We start from the raw sequence: 20,720 nt of genomic DNA on the forward strand, positions 1-20,720 counted from the left end.
TTATTGCTTTGCTCCCTAGACTCATAATCACTTCCCATAGGGCTATATTCATAGGCAGTGATATTGAGCTGATTATATACAAACCCTATGTTCTATCATCTATCTACAGTATTCCTAGCTCTGTACTAGCTATATTATTAGCCAGGATCCCATTCATTCAGCCAGTCACACTACCTCATTGTTTTTTGGCAGACCTGGCTAGGGTTCCTTATGTATGCTAGAGTGCTGTATATTCTGCGTATTAGGGATTGTTTATACTGGCACATACTGTTACAGCAGCGACATTTAGGGTACTTTGGTTCATTTGGACAGTGACTCACCATACTCACTGGTCCAAACTGTAACATACATTAATAGAGGATATTTGCAGTCAGCATTCATTGATCCAGAACACCACATTCAGTGTTCATATGAAGGATCTAAACGTTTAATTCTTATTTTATCACCCATTATTTTAAATTATTTGAATAAAGTGTATGTTTTAAAGTGTTCACCATACCACCTATGTGTTTAGAGTGCCCTTACTAGGTTCTTTCTCTCCGGTCTTGAGTTATAGGGAGCAGTTATATGGGGCAATAGTACCACGGTGTAGGTGACAGTTCGTGGTCTCTCCTGTCCTCTTTCCTTGTTTGTGTTTTCGGTCCCAGGTTTCGTGACAGGCATGTGTCTTTTATGTACAGTATGAAACCTGCAGATACAGTACTAACAAGAAGAAAAAAACAAAGTAACATCCCCCAAAGGCTGGAGAAGTAGTCGTACCCTTTAATACCACTGTAGAGGGAGAAAGGGGGTGGCCCGGTATTAAAGGGGTTGCACCCCATATGGCCATCCCCTGACCTCACCAGAGAGACAAGGGGTTAACTGGACTGCGGTCCAGGGATGAGGTTTGCACCTTGTTATACCTTGAAAATGTATGTTCCCCTGTTCCCATGTTTTCATTATAAGCATGTATTTTAATGTTTTAACGTGCATTTCTGTATCTCCAGTTTTGGAGGTCGCAGAGAGTTCATATTTGGCCAATATGTGCAGTCACTGTAGGCATTAAAAACTGGCAAAGGTCGACCCACTGAGCCCACCAGAATGGAACTTATTAATATGTGTAGATATTAAAGTGTATATGTATTTTATTTTGGATCTGTTCTGAAAATGCAGACGCCATTTACTAGGCTAATAAGTCATGAAGGGCAGACGGCTGAGTAGCCTAAGCACGGTGATCAAAAAGTAACTGCCTTGATTGTTACCCAATGTCTAGGGATTAAGTATTAGTCAATCAACAAACTCTGCCAGTCTAATTGTTACCTGAAGGCATGGGTTAGTCTGTTAGTCTGTGTCTCCACATTAGAGAGTGGATACAGATAATTGTTCAACAATAGGCTGTGTTCAATGTTAAGAATAGGGTTGCACAGGTACTGTATATAAACTGTGTCAACCCTACAGTTTTTAGTTGTGCTTCTGATACCACCTGGAATGTCACTGGATTGATGGAGAATTGCTAGCTGATGCTTCTCCATTCCCCAACCCTGAGAAAGTGTATCTTCTTGCCTGTTAATTGTACTATATTGCTGTGTTCACCTTATTTAAGGAATACATTATATTTTATTATATCTAAGCCTCGTTCAGTTCAACCCAGATATTTGGTGTTCATTATATCTTGTCATAAGCTACCGTGACAACCACCACTCTGTCCTTGATTAACAGGCCTATTGTGCTCCCTGTATAACTTATTTGTTTTCAATCTGTTCTCACCATCTCCCAGTTTATGGCAGGAACTGTATATTGTAGACAAAGCTTCATCTTTGTCAAATGGCCTAAAAATGATAAAATCACTGGTGAGATGATGTCACCTTAACCCTCATAGTGCTTGTAGGATGTACCTGGTACGATATACACCGTGGCACTTACGATGCAGCAGGTACAACATGGGCACTTGCTCGTTGTCTAGGGGGTGACCTGGTGATCTCCACCTCCGCTTCTGCCAACCTTGGCCTGGTCGCGTCATGTAATTGCTCCCGGAGCGATCACACGACCTGGAAAAGGATTCTCAAGGTTAAAGCAGTGGTCCCCAACCTTTTTTGGTTAAGGAACACTATAATTATATTGGGAAATTCTGCAGAACCCCAACACTCTCTAATAGTGTGTCTGAGAACAGAGGCATTGTAAGGAACCCCAACCCTCTCTAATAATGTGTCTGAGATCAGATGCATTGTAAGGAACCACTCCAACCTGTGTCTGATATACATTGTAAGGTATCCCAACCCTCTGCAATAGCCCACCTTAAAACACACCTTTTTAATAAAGCAGTTGGGTGGCTCCGTTAGTGGATACTATACATCTCGTATGCATTTACCATTGACGCCTTGCAGACTCACCATAACACCCCCCCCTACTGTCTCTGTAAGTGCTCTCATACTTACCACGTAGATTGCAAGCTCTTCAGGACAGAGACTTTTTTCTAATGTCTACTTTTATGTATGAAGCGCTTTTTCCTATTATGTCACGTGTGTTACTGCTGTACAGCACTATGTACATGGATAGCGCTATATAAATAAAGATATACATACATATACTTATCTACATACACATATATAGATTTATATTATTATGTGGGGGAAGGGGGGCAGGAGGGGAATTACTTCTTTAAAGTGCTAGTCACAGAACACACATTGATAGCACTTCTTTTTGCTATAGTTATGTCGGCAAGGCAATGGTTAACCAGCCTATTTAAGTATCGGTGGGGGAGTGCTTGTCCATGCAGCCTGCCCTTGAGGAAACACATGCGAAATGCGTTGGGCATGTCCTGAGTTTCGGTGTGCCCCTCCAGTCCCTGACCTGCAACAGCATCAGTCTGTGACACTGGACACCAAAAGAACTCCTCTTAGACAACCGGTGGGATGAGCAGGAAACGGTCCAGGAGAGTGTTGGGTAACGGCCATCCTGGATATCAATATAAAGTAGGGAGCCCCACCAGGTGAGATCCGTGAACAGCATTTTCTTTGTGAATGCAGACCCGCCAACATTTTACACATAGAAATAGGTCCCACTGTACCTGCTCTACTCCTGCTGGACAGAGGTACTTCCAAGCAATTCCTATGAAAGTCCCCGAACCCATGCAGCTTCTGCTTACCACACACAGAAAGCATTCTAATAGGTACAGCTTGCGTTACAAAAACACGTGGGGTACCGATTAAGTAGGTACAGTTGGAGAGTATGGTGAGTGCAACTATTAACATTTTATTTTATATACATTTCAATAAAAAGTATTATACAAGGAGAGGTGTTATGTTTGACAGTATCATCTGTTTACCTATATATGGCGCCTGGGGACACTCCTTCCACACACTTGTGTTTATTCATGGGCTTTTGAACATCATTTATTATTATTTTTATTTGACCTTTTCTGGAGTATGGTTTGCGGTATTTTAACTCAGTGTATTGTGTTTTTTCTGCTTTTACGATGGTTACCTTAAAGGAAAATATTTCAAATTTTTATTAATTGGGGTGTAGCTTCGTTTTAATATTTCTTTGCATAACTCCATTAAGTACAAGTGTACATTTAACTAAATATACAACATAGATATACAGGGAGTCCTCGCTATCCAACGTTTCACTTTACAATGAATGGAATATCCAACGCTTTAAAATGCCACCCTATCGGCCATTTTTCAACACCTGAATGCGTTATCCAACGCTCACCGCCACTGATTAACATGGGACTCACTTTACAACGGTTTCACTATCCAACGCTACTTCCAGAACGGATTCCGTTGGATAACCGAGCACTGCCTGTACAGCTCTTGATAGGGACTAGTATGGGATTGGATCTAAACGAGTTACAGTTCTGCACTGATTTCAAGATTGCAATGGTTATTAAGCATTTCTACTTTATTTCACCAAAGCAGCCATATTGTTCTCCTCTGGGCTTTAAGACTTGTAGGGAATTTCCCCATAAATTACGTGATAAGAATTTTAAAAAAGCATCGTTTATTTAGAATATATACTTTAACAATAGAAGAATTTTTTTTATTATTCAAAAACATTTATTATTTCTATATATATAATTTATATGAAACCCCCCACCCCCCTACCCACACATATTTGTTCAGAGACCTACATACAAACACTGTATACCCCCACCAAATGTATGACTTTCTTATTGTAACTTTTTGCAAGTGTGCATACTTTCACCACCCATACTGCTCAAACAATACACATTGGCTGGATTTTCTGCCAATCCCTTTATCTTGAATTCTCATTGGTCCATGGGAGAATGAGGAAGCCAAGCGGTGAGTTCCATGCCTCTCTTTCACTAACCCATCTTTACCAATGAAACTGTAGTATTATGATCGATAGGCGGGGGTTGAAAGTCAGAAGGAGGCTTGGAACGCATAGTAGTGCTAAAGTCTGAAGTTCACAAGATTTTAGTATTGGTGCTCCTGCGCTTTAGCTGTATATGGGGCTGTTATGAACTTGTGCTGGACATTATTTGCCACAAGTGGCAATATTCAGTACATTGCATCAAATGACTGTGGGATCATAACAGCAGTGTCACCTTATTAACTGTGTACTAATCTCAGCAAAGGGGTGCAATGACTACTGCAGTGTCTGGCCTTCTGCATGTCTTGGAATCCTACAGAGGCAGAGACAGAGTGGTGAGTCCATAATCCAAGTGAGCAAATCAGGCTGGGCCAGATTGATAACATGTATTAGAAGGACCAGGAGACTCCTGATATCTTGTGTGGACTAAGGAGACTGGGAGAATCTCCCATGGCAGCCTGCGCTGTGTGTATCTGAGTCAGTGTGTTCTGTGTATCAGTGTATGTATATGTTTGTGTCAGTCTGCTGTGTGTTCCATGTGTATCGGTGTATGAGTGTGTCTTCTTTAGTACCGTATATGTGTATAGAATACTTGCCCGGTGGACACAATATGGACACAGGGTCTGGCTTGCTCCGGCAGCCAATAGAAAGCTGCAATGTTGTTGTAACATCAGGAGATGATGTTGCAACTTTCTGTTAATGACCACGCAACCAATTTTGCATTATTTTCGTGTCCCTTCCTGACAACAAAAACTCCAATCTCTCAGGAATATGGTGTCCCTGGAGATAAGAGGACCTCAAAATGGGTTTCCATAAATCTTCCCCCCCCCCCTTCTGATAAAAGAATATGAATATACATGCATACCAGTAGTGGGATTCAGAAATTTTAGAAACAGGTTCTCTCGACATGTTTGTTTACTTTGGACAATCATCCGTGGAATAGCGCGAGCAATAATTGCGACCCTGGAACGTGAAAAGCAGCCGTACAGCTGAGGACCAATGATCTGTAAACACTGACATTTTTTACACAACCTGTGCTCTATAGTGTTATTTACTGCACCAAAATAACTAAATATTAATGTGTCTCTGCTAATAGAGGGGTATATTTAGGAGCCCATGTTAGACATGTATTAAGTTTCTCAGGTATACCACCCCCCTCCCCCCCTGCATCTCACATTACCCTCTGCCACCCCACCCTCACATCTCTCCCCTCACATCTCCCCCAGATTTTCCCCTCATCTCCCCCTGACCTCAAACTACCAAGTGGGGCCGCGGGCGGCGAGCAGCCTCTCCTAGCATGCTTTGGCATCACATCTTTCCCCTGCAAATTTTCTCAATATGGCCATGTGGCGTCACATGGCGCTGCGTTGCCATGATATACATAGACACACTTAGTGCTATACAATAACTATGTACAATAATTGTACCTGGTGAATTAATATATATATATATATATATATATATATATATATATATATATATATATATATATATATATATATATATATTAATTCACCAGGTACAATATATATATATATACAATTTAAAAAACTTAGACGCCAACTCGAATTTTTAGCATGGCTGTTCCAGTGTCTCTTCCCCCCTCTTCCGCACAACTTTGGCTTCTAAAAATTCTCCCCCGACTCTCACTGACACTCCTCCTAGGGGCAGGCATAGTGCTGGATGTCTCCGCCTCTCTCCCTCCGATGCCGATGCCCTCGCTGTGATAAGAGGCATATACGGTAATAGCGAGTGCGCGCTTCATAAGGTAATAAACATATACTTCACCCAGATCCAAAGCATGAAGGAGCGCTAAGTTAGCCCTGAAATTGTGTAATTTCTTTTTTGTATGCAGTAATATACCTTTTGTTCCGTTACCTGATGTGCTGTGTTTCTTCCAGTCCCTTGAATCTGAGTGGTGTGTGTGTATGTATGTATATATATATATATATATATATATATATATATATATATATATATATATACATATATACATATATATACACAGGGGTCGACAAATCACCAAAAAATCTACTCGCCGAACAAAAAAATCTACTCGCCACCTAGTACCACACGTGTGCTGCTTGGGCCAATAGGAGCTCGCCACGATGTTAAATCCACTCGCCTGGGGTGTGCAAATGTATAGGTTTGTCGAACACTGTATATATATATATACTGTAACATCAGTTACATCAGAAATGTAACATCGCCGGAACAAGAGATCAGTGTATCTCGAAAGCTCGCACAAATAAAAGCATTTCGTTAGCCACAGAACGGTATCATCTATTCATTCTTGATTTTATATATATATATATATATATATATATATACATATATATATATATATATATATAAACACAGAGAAAAGAAATCTCTTAAAGAGCACTCAGACAAATGTTAGCAAAAAATAGAAAGGGTCATTTTATTAATCAAAAAATAACAGACATACAAACAACTAACTGGAGAACCTGCCTGACCAGAAATGAAAAGAGAATATAGAATGAAAAATAAATAATTAAATTATATGCAATTAAATAGACCCAAAAATGTATAATAAAATATCCTAAAGTGGTAGCTCTCTGCGGGAACAAAATTCCCACAATGAAGCAAACCAGACTGGCCGGTCACATGGAAAAAACTAGGATAGAAAATATCATAGGTCTACACAAAAAAACCCCATACAAACATACAAAGAAACCATCATATGATGGTTTCTTTGTATGTTTGTATGGGGTTTTTTTTTTGTGTAGACCTATGATATTTTGTATCCTAGTTTTTTTCATGTGACCGGCCAGTCTGGTTTGCTTCATTGTGGAAATTGTATAAACATACATACATACATAAACACACACACTGTATACAAAGCTTGGCATGATCAAATGTTATAAATAAAAACATGTTACTGTGATTCTCCTCTGAGTTCCAGCTCATTTTGGTCTAAGGAAGTACAGAGCCAGCAGCCCATTCACTGACACTTGCTTTTGTTCTTGTTAATAGTTTGCCCTTGTCCTCAGATACGGATGCTGTGTTACAGCTGCCAGCTGGTGGGTGGAATCCTGGCGCAGAAGGGCGGGAAGAAGCAGGAGTCCGCCAAGAGCCTTCTGATCATCGCGTCTCAGCTCAGCCACTGCCGGACAGTCCTGCGACTGTTTGATGACCTGGCCATGTTCGCTTACTCCAAGCAGTATGGGCTGGGGAGGAAGGTGTGCTGAGAGTTAAGACCCTATTACTTTGGTTCGCATGGTGCCAGAGTTACAGTCAGAGACAATCTCCACAAGAAATATTTCATTTAAACTATATAACTGCTCCCTATAACTCCTCCTATTGCCCCCTATAACTCCTCCTATTGCCCCATATAACCACTCCATATAACCTATTGCTCCATATAACCGCTCCCTATAGCTCCTCCTATTGCCCCATATAACTGCTCCCTATAACTCCTCCTATTGCTCCCATATAATCACTCCGATAATCTATTGCTCCATATAACCGCTCCCTATAGCTCCTCCTATTGCCCCCTATAACTCCTCCTATTGCCCCATATAACCGCTCCCTATAGCTCCTCCTATTGCCCCATATAACTGCTCCCTATAACTCCTCCTATTGCCCCATATAACCGCTCCATATAACTCCTCCTATTGCCCCATATAACTGCTCCCTATAACTCCTCCTATTGCCCCATATAACTGCTCCCTATACCTCCTATTGCTTTGAGACGTTCATAACAACCGTTAATTTATATTGAACTCCAGAAAACACAGCTTTGGAGCCTGACACCTAATGGTCTTTTAATTATCCTAGGAGGAAGATGCTCTGGTCAGGTGGATTTCTGTGATCGTTAACATATGTGACCAGCTTTACTACCCGTGTGAACACGTAGCGTGGGCGGCAGACGCTGGCGTTGTCCGCGGGAAATCAGAGAAGTGGTGGACGGCTAGCACTGCACTGTGGGGTCTGTCTCTTGTTTTGGGAATCATGAGGTACGTGTGTGCCCCACCTCCCCGGGGCATAGCATGATTTGTATACTGTATGCCACTCCTATTAATTCCTCATCAGTTTCTCCGTAACGAACCATGCAGACTGTGTAACCCCTTCACTTCCAGACAGGCTTGCAATACTTTAATTCACAGTCCCAAATATGTATATTCTTTTTAAACTTACCAGTGTACAAACTCACTCTTAAATCAGCAATCCCACCCAGAAGCCTACATTAGTTTCATGTCACTAATGTCAGTATCTTGCTCCCTGGGCATGTCCTGCTTTCTGCTCTGTAAAATAAAACATGTACTGTTAAAAATCATGATTTTCTTAATCTCTAGCTTCTGGTAACCTTTACACTGCGTATTTATGAGAGAGAAAGATCCCATATAATGCACTCACCTCCACTAGTGATACAATAACACATTTTATTAATTATGTAGAAAACTGAAAATTCAATTAACCTAAATAATAGCACCTGCCGTGGTAAACTGTCAGATTAATCTAGACTACTGTTTCTAGAGAAATCAATCTTATAAATCCAATATGTTAATATCACATGATAGATTTAACTGAGAACATCTGTTCACTGTATGCGACTAAGCACACATCACATCTTTCAGAGGGGATCTCAGCGGGTACAGATAGGCAATATATACATTAATTGCCACGTATAGAGTACACGCTAATGGTATAGATTACTTAGTGCCTATATACAAGACCCATCATAGCAAGTACTGCATAGAAGGTAGTGTGTTTTAGCATGTTTAAAACATTGCACTCTGGTGTTACAGATATGAAGAATGCTATCTCAAGCTAGTGGCTTCCTGGTTCGGCCCACATCTTTGTTAGCTATCTGCGAGTATAGAGGTATACACATATACAGAGATGCAAAAATGTACATATAATCGGTGGGCTAACTGGTAATGGCCTTTCCCTACAGAGAAATGCATCTTTACCACTTAGTGTGCAAGCTGGATGATCCTTGCGTCATCCCCCATGGGTGATCCCGCATTGTATCCAATATAACACAGGTGTTATGTGAATATATAGAGTACATGCTAATAGTATAGGTTTCTTAGTGTCCATAACAAGACCCCATCATAGCAAGTACTGCATAGAAGGTAGTGTGTTTTAGCACGTTTGAAACATTGCACTCTGGTGTTACAGATATGAAGAATGCTATCTCAAGCTGGTGGGTTCCTGGTTCGGCCCACATCTTTGTTAACGGTCTGCGACTGTAAAGATATGCAGATATACAGAGATGCCAAAAATGCACATATAATCGGTGGGCAAAACCGATTAGCCCAGCGATTATATGTGCCTTTTTGCATCTCTGTATATGTGTATACCTCTATACTCGCAGATAGCTAACAAAGATGTGGGCCGAACCAGGAAGCCACCAGCTTGAGATAGCATTCTTCATATCTGTAACACCAGAGTGCAATGTTTTAAACGTGCTAAAACACACTACCTTCTATGCAGTACTTGCTATGATGGGTCTTGTATATAGGCACTAAGTAATCTATACCATTAGCGTGTACTCTATACGTGGCAATTAATGTATATATTGCCTATCTGTACCCGCTGAGATCCCCTCTGAAAGATGTGATGTGTGCTTACAGTCGCATACAGTGAACAGATGTTCTCAGTTAAATCTATCATGTGATATTATCATATAGGATTTATTAGATTGATTTCTCTAGACACAGTAGTCTAGATTAATCTGACAGTTTACCACGGCAGGTGCTATTATTTAGGTTTTAATTGAATTTTCTGTTTTCTACATAATTCATAAAATGTGTTATTGTATCACTAGTGGAGGAGGTGATTGCATCATATGGGATCTTTCTCTCTCATAAATACCCATATTCTTTATCCCAGGTAGCACCACTCCAGAAAGTTCAACTTGTTAGCTGAGCAGGACCATTTCCCCCTCTTCCCTTTCCCTATTGAATTACAACCTTTACACTACACTAGACTCTGGGGAGGCCTCCATTTTATCCTCCCGTGCACATAATATTTCAAATTCTTCTATCTCCTGAACGGAGCATCAGATTCTAAAAATAAAAACAGCGTTAGAAGTGCAAGAAGAGATCTCTTAAAGTAAGAAAAGAAAAATGCTGCTTTTTAAAGGTGCAATTCCACATATCATTTCTTAGGGGTCTCTGACTGGGAAAGTGTTTGCTAATTAGTAATGCCTTCTTTCCCCTTATTCCACCATGTACTTATCAGAGATCCAGTAAAGATAAGATAAAGGGAGAGATAGGGCTGTACAAGCTCTTGCTGATCACAGTGGTATCGCACAAGGGAGCAGCCAGAGGAATTCACACCCTCCCAAGTCTAACTTTAACATGTAAAAATACTTATACTGTAGTTGTCATATTTGGATTAAAAAAATTATCAATTACCCACATGAGACCTCTTAAACGTGGAACTGGAATTAGTTCACTTTGGATTGCCCCTTTGCCTGGCATGCATCAATGAACTGTCAATGGATTGCTTGCTACGTTTATGATTGTATCCCTCTGTTTTATCACCAGGTCTTTGAGGATTTTAACTACACTAAGAAGAGAAAACAAGGAAAAATATTCTGAGTAAGTGTGTGTGTATATGTATGTATGTATGTATGTGTATATATATATATATATATATATATATATATATATATATATATATATATATATATGTATGTATGTGTATATATATTTTCATGTTGCGGTACAATGTGGTATATATATATATTTTTTTTTTTTTACTTGTGAGCACATTCACATGTCTTAGACAGGTCTGCAACCCTGCTTTTCACTATTATCACTATTATCACCTAGCATACAGTGCTTCCACTGCAGCAAAGGATTCTGGGAAATGACATGCAAATGAGCACACAGTGCTACCTTTTGTCTTAAAGCCATAATTACATGACACCCTTATGCCAATGCATGCTGCTTTAAACACAGCTTTTAAACAAAGCCTGGGATGAGATGCAAAGCCAGTGAACCCATCTCTATATCTATATCTATCTCAAACACACAAATAGGGCCGCAGTCTAATCACCTATTCAAATCATTAAATCACAAAAAACAGAAATAAGGGATACAAATGCCCTCTGGTGGTGCTAAAGGACCAAAATAATATGAACACACAAAAGAGAAAAAAGAGGTTCTGTATGATTTTTCATTAATTTGAGTGCTTTATACAGGACTTCTTTTTTCTCTTTTGTGTGTTTTATTTATTTATATATATATATATATATATATATATATATATATATATATATATATATACAGGCATACCCCGCATTAACGTACGCAATGGGACCGGAGCATGTATGTAAAGCGAGAATGTAGTTAAAGTGAAGCACTGCCTTTTCCCCACTTATCGATGCATGTACTGTACGGCAATCATCATATACGTGCATAACTGATGTAAATAACCCATGTGTAACAGGCTCTATAGTCTCCCCGCTTGCACACAGCTTCGGTACAGGTAGGGAGCCGGTATTGCTGTTCAGGACGTGCTGATAGGTGCATGCGTGAGCTGCCGTTTGCCTATTGAGCAATATGTACTTACTCGCGAATGTACTTAAAGTGAGTGTCCTTAAACCGGGGTATGCCTGTATATTAAAAGAAATCCGCAGCACTCTCCATCAAGTTGCAAAAAAAAAATAGGTTTATTCAACACATGAGGCAAACCAATGCATACAGAGCAACGTTTCGGACAACACTCGTCCTTTCTCAAACTTGATGAGCGGCCGGCAAGTGCCACACGCGCGGCCGCAAAGTTATGCATTGTTCACCCTAGAGAGCAGGCCCCCAAGAGAGCGGCCCCCCGGGCTATAGTTACGCCCCGGGGTGTCTCCCCTCTCCTATCAATTTTCCCCAAGTTTAGTCATCAAGACACCAACAGGCCATGTTTTCAAGAATTATCTAAAGTAAGATGTGTGTGTGTGTGTGTGTGTGTGTGTGTGTGTGTGTGTGTGTGTGTGTGTATGTATATATATATATATATATATATATATATATATATATATATATATATATATATATATATACACAGTGTTCGACAAACCTATACATTTGCACGCCCTGGGCGAGTGGATTTAACATCGTGGCGAGCTCCTATTGGACCAAGCAGCACACGTGTGGTACTAGGTGGCGAGTAGATTTTTTGGTGATTTGTCGACCACTGTGTGTGTGTGTGTGTATATATATATATATAGGTCAACATATATATATATATATATATAGGCAACAGGTCTTCCCTGAAGCACCCTTATTATCATACAGACAACCCCATAATCTCAAGAATATTATGGTGAGGAGTAAAGTATTCAGCAGTACAACTGAATGCGGGACAAAACCATGCCAGGACCCAAGATGCAAAACCTGCGCAATGCTCTACACAGCGGACACAATACAAATACCACACAAGAATCGGGAATACAAAATCAGAGGAGGGTTCACCTGTTCCTCCAGCAATGTCGTGTACCTCATCATGTGCATGAAATGCCCAGGGGGCTGCTACTACATAGGTGAGACAGGACAGGGGCTAAACAAGAGAATGAACCTGCATCGCCACAGCATCACACGCGGAACAAGAGACAGTCCTGTTGGCGAACATTTCTCTGACTCTGGCCATAAGATGAACGATCTGAGGGTTGCCATACTCAAAGGTAATCTTAAAACCCCGAAAGAGAGACGGTTGCATGAATACAAATTTATGCAACTGTTCGGGACACTTAGCAGTGGCCTAAACAGAGATCGAAATTTTATGAGTCATTACTGACACTAGCGAACTCTCTTCCCATGAGCGCTAAAGGCCATGTCTGTACATACTGTGCTATATGTATGCACACACAGCTGTCTCTCACACATACTAATACTCCTTATTTTTCCATCCATATACACCAATAGTGACCACATAGTATCCACACACACTTTTAGTTGTGCTACAAACTCTCACATTTCCACACCCACCCACACCATTTATATTCCTCTCACTCCACACACACCTTGTGTAGAGCACTGTTTATACTGTGGGCTCTCCATTCATTTTTTATTCACACTGATACACATACACACTCTTTCTTCACTTGCTTTCAGTTACCCTTTGACACCTCTAGCCATAAAACACATCCACACCGGGGGAAGGAGAAGCACAGATAACATTCCAAGAGACACTGTTTTTAAGTTATCCTTGCTTCATTCATTGTAACATCGCCGGAAGAAGAGATCAGTGTATCTCGAAAGCTCGCACAAATAAAAGCATTTCGTTAGCCACAGAACGGAATCATCTATTTATTTTTTGATTATTGAAGCTCGGCTAACACGGTACTGATACCTCTACATATATATATATATATATATATATATATATATATATATATATATATATATATATATATATATATATATATATATATATATATATACATACTAAATTTAGACAACAGATACTTTATCCTTTATCTATACTTACTTATTGATACTTTCTCTCACATATACTTACTTATTAATCCAGAGGAAGGCAAACAAAAAACCCCAGAGTAATATCATCCAATGATATCTCATAAGGGGAAAATAAAATTCCTTCCTGATTCCAAGAATTGGCAATCAGATTAATCCCTGGATCAACATCCTTCCCATGTTTACTTATTTGGTATATCCCTGTATACCTTTCCTTTCTAAAAATATGTCCAACCTTTTTTTGAACACATCTATTGTATCTGCCATCACAGTCTCCATGGGTAATGAATTATTTACATCAGCTACAAGTCAGAATGCTAGAAGTTCCCCTGCACGGTCTCAGCTAGTAGTGTGGCGCATAATGCTGTCCCGGGGAATGTTTGGGTGCACGGCTCTCAGATACACATACCCAGTATCTCACACAGACACACATACCCAGTATTTCTCACACACATACACAACATCTCCCACATACACAGCATCTTACACACACATACTGTACACATCTTACACATACCCAGCATCCCACACATACCCAGCATTACACACACACACACACACACACACACACACACACACACACACACACACACACACACACACAACATATCCCATATACGCAGCATCTCTTACACACATACACAACTTCTCCCACATTCACAACATCTCCCACATACACAGCATCTCACACACACATACACAACATCTCCCACATACACTGCATCTCTTACACACATACACAATATTTCCCACATACATTGCATCTCTCACACACATGCACAACATCTCCCCCATACACACACAGCATCACACACACATACACACACACACACACACACACACACACCCACTGCGGTAGGATCGGGCTAACCCCTCCATCGTACCGGTCGGCCTGATCAAAACCAAAGTGGAGCCCCCTCCATGTTTATGCCAGCAGGCTGGCGCTCTGGTGCTTCTGGTAGTGAAAAGGTTAATGGGTCAGTCCCAAGTAGCAGGTCAAAAAAAAGTTTTAAACAACTCTGTGTAATCGGTGCGTTTGTATAATTGTATTTATATAGCACGACCTTGTATGCAACGCTTTACCTTACAATAAGAGGAAAATAAGGGGTATACGTGCTACAGGGAAATGACAACATCAGGCTAAAGGAGACCCTGCCCCACAGAGCTTACGATCTAAGTAGAAAGATTAAATCCCCATTAAAGTGACTTTTACGATTTGGTATCTTGTGATAAATGACTGTCTTGCTTTTCTCGGGGAACACTGAATTCAAGCAGATCAGCTACTTCTGTTTATCTGTTTGACTAATAATTACTTTGCAAACAAAAGAACAATGCAAAGCTGACAATTTACCTGGGGCTTTGAGGACTGACAAACAGTCTTATCACCAGAAGTCATTGGGTAAACATCCTCCAAAGCTTTTGTTTAACATGAAAATGTTCGATGTTTGGAAAAAAAAAAAGGATTTAAACATACTTCCATTTGTCCAATTTTGCCCTAACCCGTGTCGGTTCGTGGCATTTAACCTATTAAACATATCTCTGTCTTTGGTTCATTTTTTATTTTTTAAGTGAAACTTCTTTGCTGGGACCAAATGTCTTTTTCTTGGTATGGAAGTGGGGTATGGAAGTGGTCACTGCTGGCAGATGAGGCCGTCGGGCCGCGCATGCGCAGAAGATGCCCTCACCACATTGTCGGCTCGCAGATGCGGCCATCGCCGCGATCAAGCGCATGCGCACAGCACAGAAGGCTCCTCGGGCCCTTGCACATGCGCACAAGAATACTCCGGCCGGTCCCGGCGCGCATGCGCAGAGGCCTCTGGAGCTCGGCAGCCGTCAGCGCGTTGTGCTTGGGAAGCAGCAACAGCAGCACCAGAGGAGGAGAGGACACGGAGCCGAGACCACCCATCCACACACACACTCACTGTCACACACACTGTCACACACACACTGTCACAGACACACACACACACTGTCGCACAAACACACAAAAACACAAGGAATTTACAAATTCACAATTAGTGCAAATAGTTAATACATGGGGGGTGCCGAACACGCGCGTTCTAAGTCAAATTTCTTTGCGTTTTGTCAATGAAATTGTATTTAGATTTTTGATTAAAAACATCACCAACACAAATACAATTCCTGTGACAAAACAGTCACAAAAGACAGAGAAGTTTCGCTTAAAATGCGCGCATTTGGCACACACAATTTTTTTTTGTCCCAGGAGGGACTGATCCTTTCATTTCTTGAACTGTGTTATACAATCCAGTGTGTTAACGGAGACAGCGCATTTAACCCCTTCACAGCCAGAAGGGGCCTGCGACGCATTGCTACACCTCTGGCAGCGAAAGGGTCAACTTAACCGAATGAAATCCTTCTTTTGCAGGGGAGAAGGTCCGCTCAGCCGGGGTCAGATAAAAGCCCAGGTGAGATCGGAAGTCCTATCGATCATCGGCTCCCTCTCCGACCTGGCGAATGCCGTCCACTGGATGCCCCCGGGGTTCCTCTGGGGCGGGCAGTCGCCCACCTGGCTGGTGGGTTTGATGGGGACCGGGTCGTCGCTCATCAGCATTTACCAAACCGCCGTGGGCGGGAACACAGGTGGTGTTTGAGGCCCAGAGACGGAGCGGGGGGGTTAGCCACGCACTGTGATCCCAGTGACCTGAACAGTTTGACCTTGGGAAAGTCAGAGAGTGAGACCTGCGAAGGCAATTTGACATTGAGAGGCATTTTCAGCCTCCATCAAAGGTGTCCTCTCTGGGAGGCAGACAAGCCAATTTTCCGCCCCTGGACAATTAACTTCACCAGTCTCCCTTGTGCTGGTCTGAAGCCCTAGGTGTTGAAAGCGCAATCCCACCTCGTCGGCCAGTTGAATTTAGTTGGGGTCTCTGAATGGGGAAGTTTTTTTTGTCGGTTTTCCAAACAAACTACCCCTGGGTTAAAGAACTAATCAAACATGTCACTGCCATTAGTTCATTTTGGGCCCAGCAGCCATCTTTATTTAGGGCAAAACTCGCTAATGTCAATAATGTCCCAGAAAAATGATCACGAAGAGGCTCCATGATTGGAATTAGCTTAAATAAAATGTAAACTAAAACATAGTGGTACTGATTTATCCCCTTCCAGGAGATTTTTAATACAATCCAATGACCACAAGAGGGCAACATTGTATATGATTTTACTGCATAGATGTATAATGTACTGAACGTTGCGTTACCTCTTATCCCAGGGCATATTGGGATATGTAGGTGATTTGGCGTTTTTATTTTTATCAAGTTTAAATATTTTTGTCAAACTTAAAGCAACAGTACAGACTGCATTATGATTGCTTTATTTTTATTGCAGAATTGAAGCAGGGGATCTCCGGCACTGAACTGTGTTAATTTCAGCTCCCGAGACCCCCTGCCTCTAGAGATACCTCTGTATATCTGTGCAGTTTAAATGTCCCGGTCACGCAGGCAAATCGGAAGCCGCACCAGATGATATCAGGGCTTCCTATTGGCTCGTGTGATGCGGGACACTTAAACGCCGCCATTATGTTAGGCACACAGTTCTCTGCCTGCATATATACAAGCACAGCTACGGAGGTAAGTATATCTGGAAGCAGGGGGTCCCCGGAGCTGAAATTAGCACGCTCCGGAGACCCCCTGCTTCAATCCTGTAATTATTATTATTTTGTTAAACGCAATGCCGGATATAGTGCTGCTTTAAACATCATTAAACAGGTGGTTACTGTAAAAATCTTATCTAACTCCTCTCTAACCTTTTCTGTTCCTCAGTATGTATCTATAGCTTTATTTATATAGCCCCCACAGTATACTCTACACTTTACAAAAGAGACCATACAGTGCAGGGAATTATAATACAATAAGTGCAACAAAGTCAGACAGTAAGTAAGACAATCCCTGCCCTGGAGAGTTTACAATCTAAATAATCTCTCCCTAAAAACTCCTATTGCTCCATATAACTGCTCTCTAGAACTCCTCCTGTTGCTCAATTTAAAAACTCCCTTAATGATTCTATCATTAGCCAGACAGATAAATAAATGTCTGAAAATAACATTGTATTCATTTTGCCTGGAACACAAGTTTAAATAAATGTTTTACTTTAAGGGTGTGGAATTTTTCTATGGAAGCCGACTTCGTTGAATTAGTTGTACAAAAAAAATACTTTTCCCCCGCTGTATGCGACTGCCTTTTAAATTGGTGCCTCTGTGTCTTATTGAAGTTTGGGGATGTTATTATACGGTCTGTTTATAGCTCTCCCTCCTTCCAAAATAACACACTGCCCCAGACATCAGTGTGATATAATTATCACAGTCTGTGGGATCTCCCCGCTGGAATGTTGACCTTTTCTCATAGAAACCTAGCATTTGACAGCAGATGAGAACCACTTTGCACACACAGTCTGCCCGTGTTCCTCTGTATTGTAAATCCTCAGACCTTATTCGGTCCTCGTCTTTCTTTCATACCTCATGTCTATCCCAAGCATATTTAGTTCTACCACCTCTGTGGGGTGGCTATTTCATGACTCCACCACCCTTTCCGTAACGGACTTTCTCCCATCTCCCCTGAGCCTCCCACCCTCCAGCATCAGAGAATGACCTCTTGTCGTAGCACCCCTTTCTCTGAAACATGCTCCCTCCTGTACTTTGTTGAAACCTTTCGTGTACTGTATGTGACCGTTTCTATCCTATCCCCTCTCTCCTCCAAGCTGTGCATACAGATGTAGCCAGAGCCGCTGTCCCCAGAGCCGCGTGAAGGAAAGCAAAAAGCTGCAGCTCCGGGCACAGTAAACGCTACGGGGGGGGGAGGGAGGCGGGGTGAGGGGGCTCATCCTGATTGCATCTCCCCCACAGAGAGAATTCCTACTGCCAGCTGATGTGGTCAGGATTATGCGAACAAAAACAGAAAAGCCAGCGCATCATACAAAATGACACCACATACAGTGCAATACCTCAGTGCTCATCTGCTCATGAAAAAGGAACATGGCACCCCTTGAACATAATTCTCCTTAACCGCTAGGATCGCTGTGCAGTGTAGCACGATCCTCGCAGGCAGGGCCTCCTTCCTCCTCCGGGCCCCAGAATCCCCCCTCTCCCTCATTGGTTAAGATCTCTGCATATATGAGCGCGACGTGAAGAACATGACAGGGGGCAGCATATATAAGGTAATGGCTCTGCTATCCCTCCCCCCCCTCCCCCGCATCCCTCCTGCACCCTTCAGCCCCTCAACAGTTGCTAGCCGCTCCCTCCCCATGTATACTGCCGGTAGCCCGCTGCCGTCCCTCCCCCAGGCAGCATCCATACCCCAGCTGGCTGTGGGGCCCAGTTTCTCAACAGCCCCCAGGTCCTTAACAGCCCAAGCCACCCTCCAACCGCCCGGTACGCACCAACCCCCCTCGTCTACCCACTGCTGAACAGCCACTTGGTCAGACGCCCCCCTCTTCAGCCACTCCCCCCTCTCGGTCAGCCCCCCCACTCTTCATCCCCATGGTCAGACTCGCTCCACATCCCTTTGGTCACACCTCGGAGGGATTATTGTAGTGTGGGTGGGGGGTTGGGGGGGGTGGGGGAGGGGCGGTTAAATGGGCTAATAGGAAGCAATGACATCATCACTTGCTTTGCAGCTTCCTATTGGCCCGCGTGACCGGTACACGAGCATGACATTCCTGCGCCCCCTATGGAGGTAAGGGGAATTGGGGGGCAACAGCTTTAAGGGCGACACATACTCTAGGGATGGGCCTGTAACATCTGTATTAAGGTCCTTGACTCCTTCCTGATTAAGTCTTATGCTTAGTAGCCATTTTTTGCACAATCTCATTTATTTATGTTCTTCCGGAGCTATGGTCTCCAGAACTGAATAATAATAATAGCATGTTCTTGTATAGCGCTGCTAGTTTTAGGTAGCACTTTACAGAGACATTTTGCAGACACAGAGGTCCCTGCCCCGTGGAGCTTACAATCTATGTTTTTGGTGCCGGAGGCACAGGGAGATAAAGTGACTGGCTCAAGGTCACAAGGAGCCGACACCGGGACCAGGCTCCCCTGCTTCAAACTCAGTGCCAGTCAGTGTCTTTACTCACTGAGCCGTTCCTTCTCCCACTCAGCACAATAGGTGAGATCTCACCAATGATCTATGCCGGGGTGGTGAACTCCAATCCTCTCAAAGAACACCAGCAGGTGAGATTTTAAGGATATCCCTGCTTCAGCACAGGTGGCTCAGTCGTGCTGAATCAGGGATATCCTGAAAACCTGACTTGTTGGTGGCCCCGCGGACTGGAGTTGGCAACTCCTGCTAATATCTCTCCACACATAACATGACATCCTGCTGGCTTTCCGCATAGCTTTGCTACATCAAATCCGCTGAAATAATGACTCCAAAGTCCCTTTCCTCTATAGCAGTTGACATTATAGAGCAGGGATGGCCAACTCCAGTCTTCAAGGGCCACCAACAGGTCAGGTATTGGGGATACCCCTGCTTTAGCACAGTTGGATCAATCAGTGGCTCAGTCAATGACAGCTGTGCTGAAGCAGGGATATCCCCAATACCTGACCTGTTGGTGGCGCCTGAGGACTGGAGTTGGATACTCCAGTTATAGTGCCATTTTCATACATTCTCCTTTGTACTTTTTGGCATTAAATTACAGCTGCTGCATCGTTCCTCCTAAATCATTTTGTTTTATCTTTGTCATCAGCAAAAAAAAGGGCAGCTTCCCTTTCCAGACCATTTGTAATGTCACTAAGATATTAAAGAGCCCTGGTGCCAGTACAGATCCCGGGGGTACTCCCCTCTGTCTCGTATCCTTCAATTAATGTCTTATCCATTCAACCACCCATGTCTAATCCCAAGCACGGCAACTCGTTTATCAGCCTTCTACTGTATGTGGATCAGTATAACAGGCCTTACTAAAATCTAGACAATCTACTGCCTCACCCGGATTACCTTAGTCACCCAGTCA

General features: G+C 42.4%; 1 protein-coding gene across 2 annotated transcripts; it reads left to right on the top strand.

Moving 5' to 3' along the window:
• Positions 1–4,366: 4,366 nt before the first annotated feature.
• LOC142483069 (peroxisomal membrane protein 11C-like) lies at positions 4,367–17,871 on the top strand. 2 transcript variants are annotated; one of them, XM_075583158.1, is made up of 5 exons: positions 4,367–4,649; positions 7,312–7,517; positions 8,116–8,294; positions 10,836–10,889; positions 16,147–17,871. In XM_075583158.1, the coding sequence occupies exons 2-5, from the start codon at positions 7,335–7,337 to the stop codon at positions 16,370–16,372; spliced, it is 642 nt and encodes a 213-aa protein (XP_075439273.1). In that variant the 5' UTR covers positions 4,367–4,649; positions 7,312–7,334; the 3' UTR covers positions 16,373–17,871. The 2 variants fall into 2 exon arrangements, with proteins under 2 accessions (XP_075439273.1, XP_075439272.1); XM_075583157.1 differs by having other exon boundaries at positions 4,369–4,649; positions 7,329–7,517.
• The last annotated feature ends 2,849 nt before the right edge of the window (positions 17,872–20,720 follow it).

The sequence above is a fragment of the Ascaphus truei genome, unplaced genomic scaffold, assembly GCF_040206685.1.
Source record: "Ascaphus truei isolate aAscTru1 unplaced genomic scaffold, aAscTru1.hap1 HAP1_SCAFFOLD_2934, whole genome shotgun sequence".
Classification (NCBI taxonomy): Eukaryota; Metazoa; Chordata; class Amphibia; order Anura; family Ascaphidae; genus Ascaphus; species Ascaphus truei.

Coding starts and splice junctions, on each gene's coding strand:
- LOC142483069 (XM_075583157.1), top strand. CDS start 4,587: ATGACTACTGCAGTGTCTGGCCTTCTGCATGTCTTGGAATCCTACAGA. Junction 8,295..10,835: donor CTTGTTTTGGGAATCATGAG/GTACGTGTGTGC, acceptor TTTTATCACCAG/GTCTTTGAGGATTTTAACTA. Junction 10,890..16,146: donor AACAAGGAAAAATATTCTGA/GTAAGTGTGTGT, acceptor CTTCTTTTGCAG/GGGAGAAGGTCCGCTCAGCC.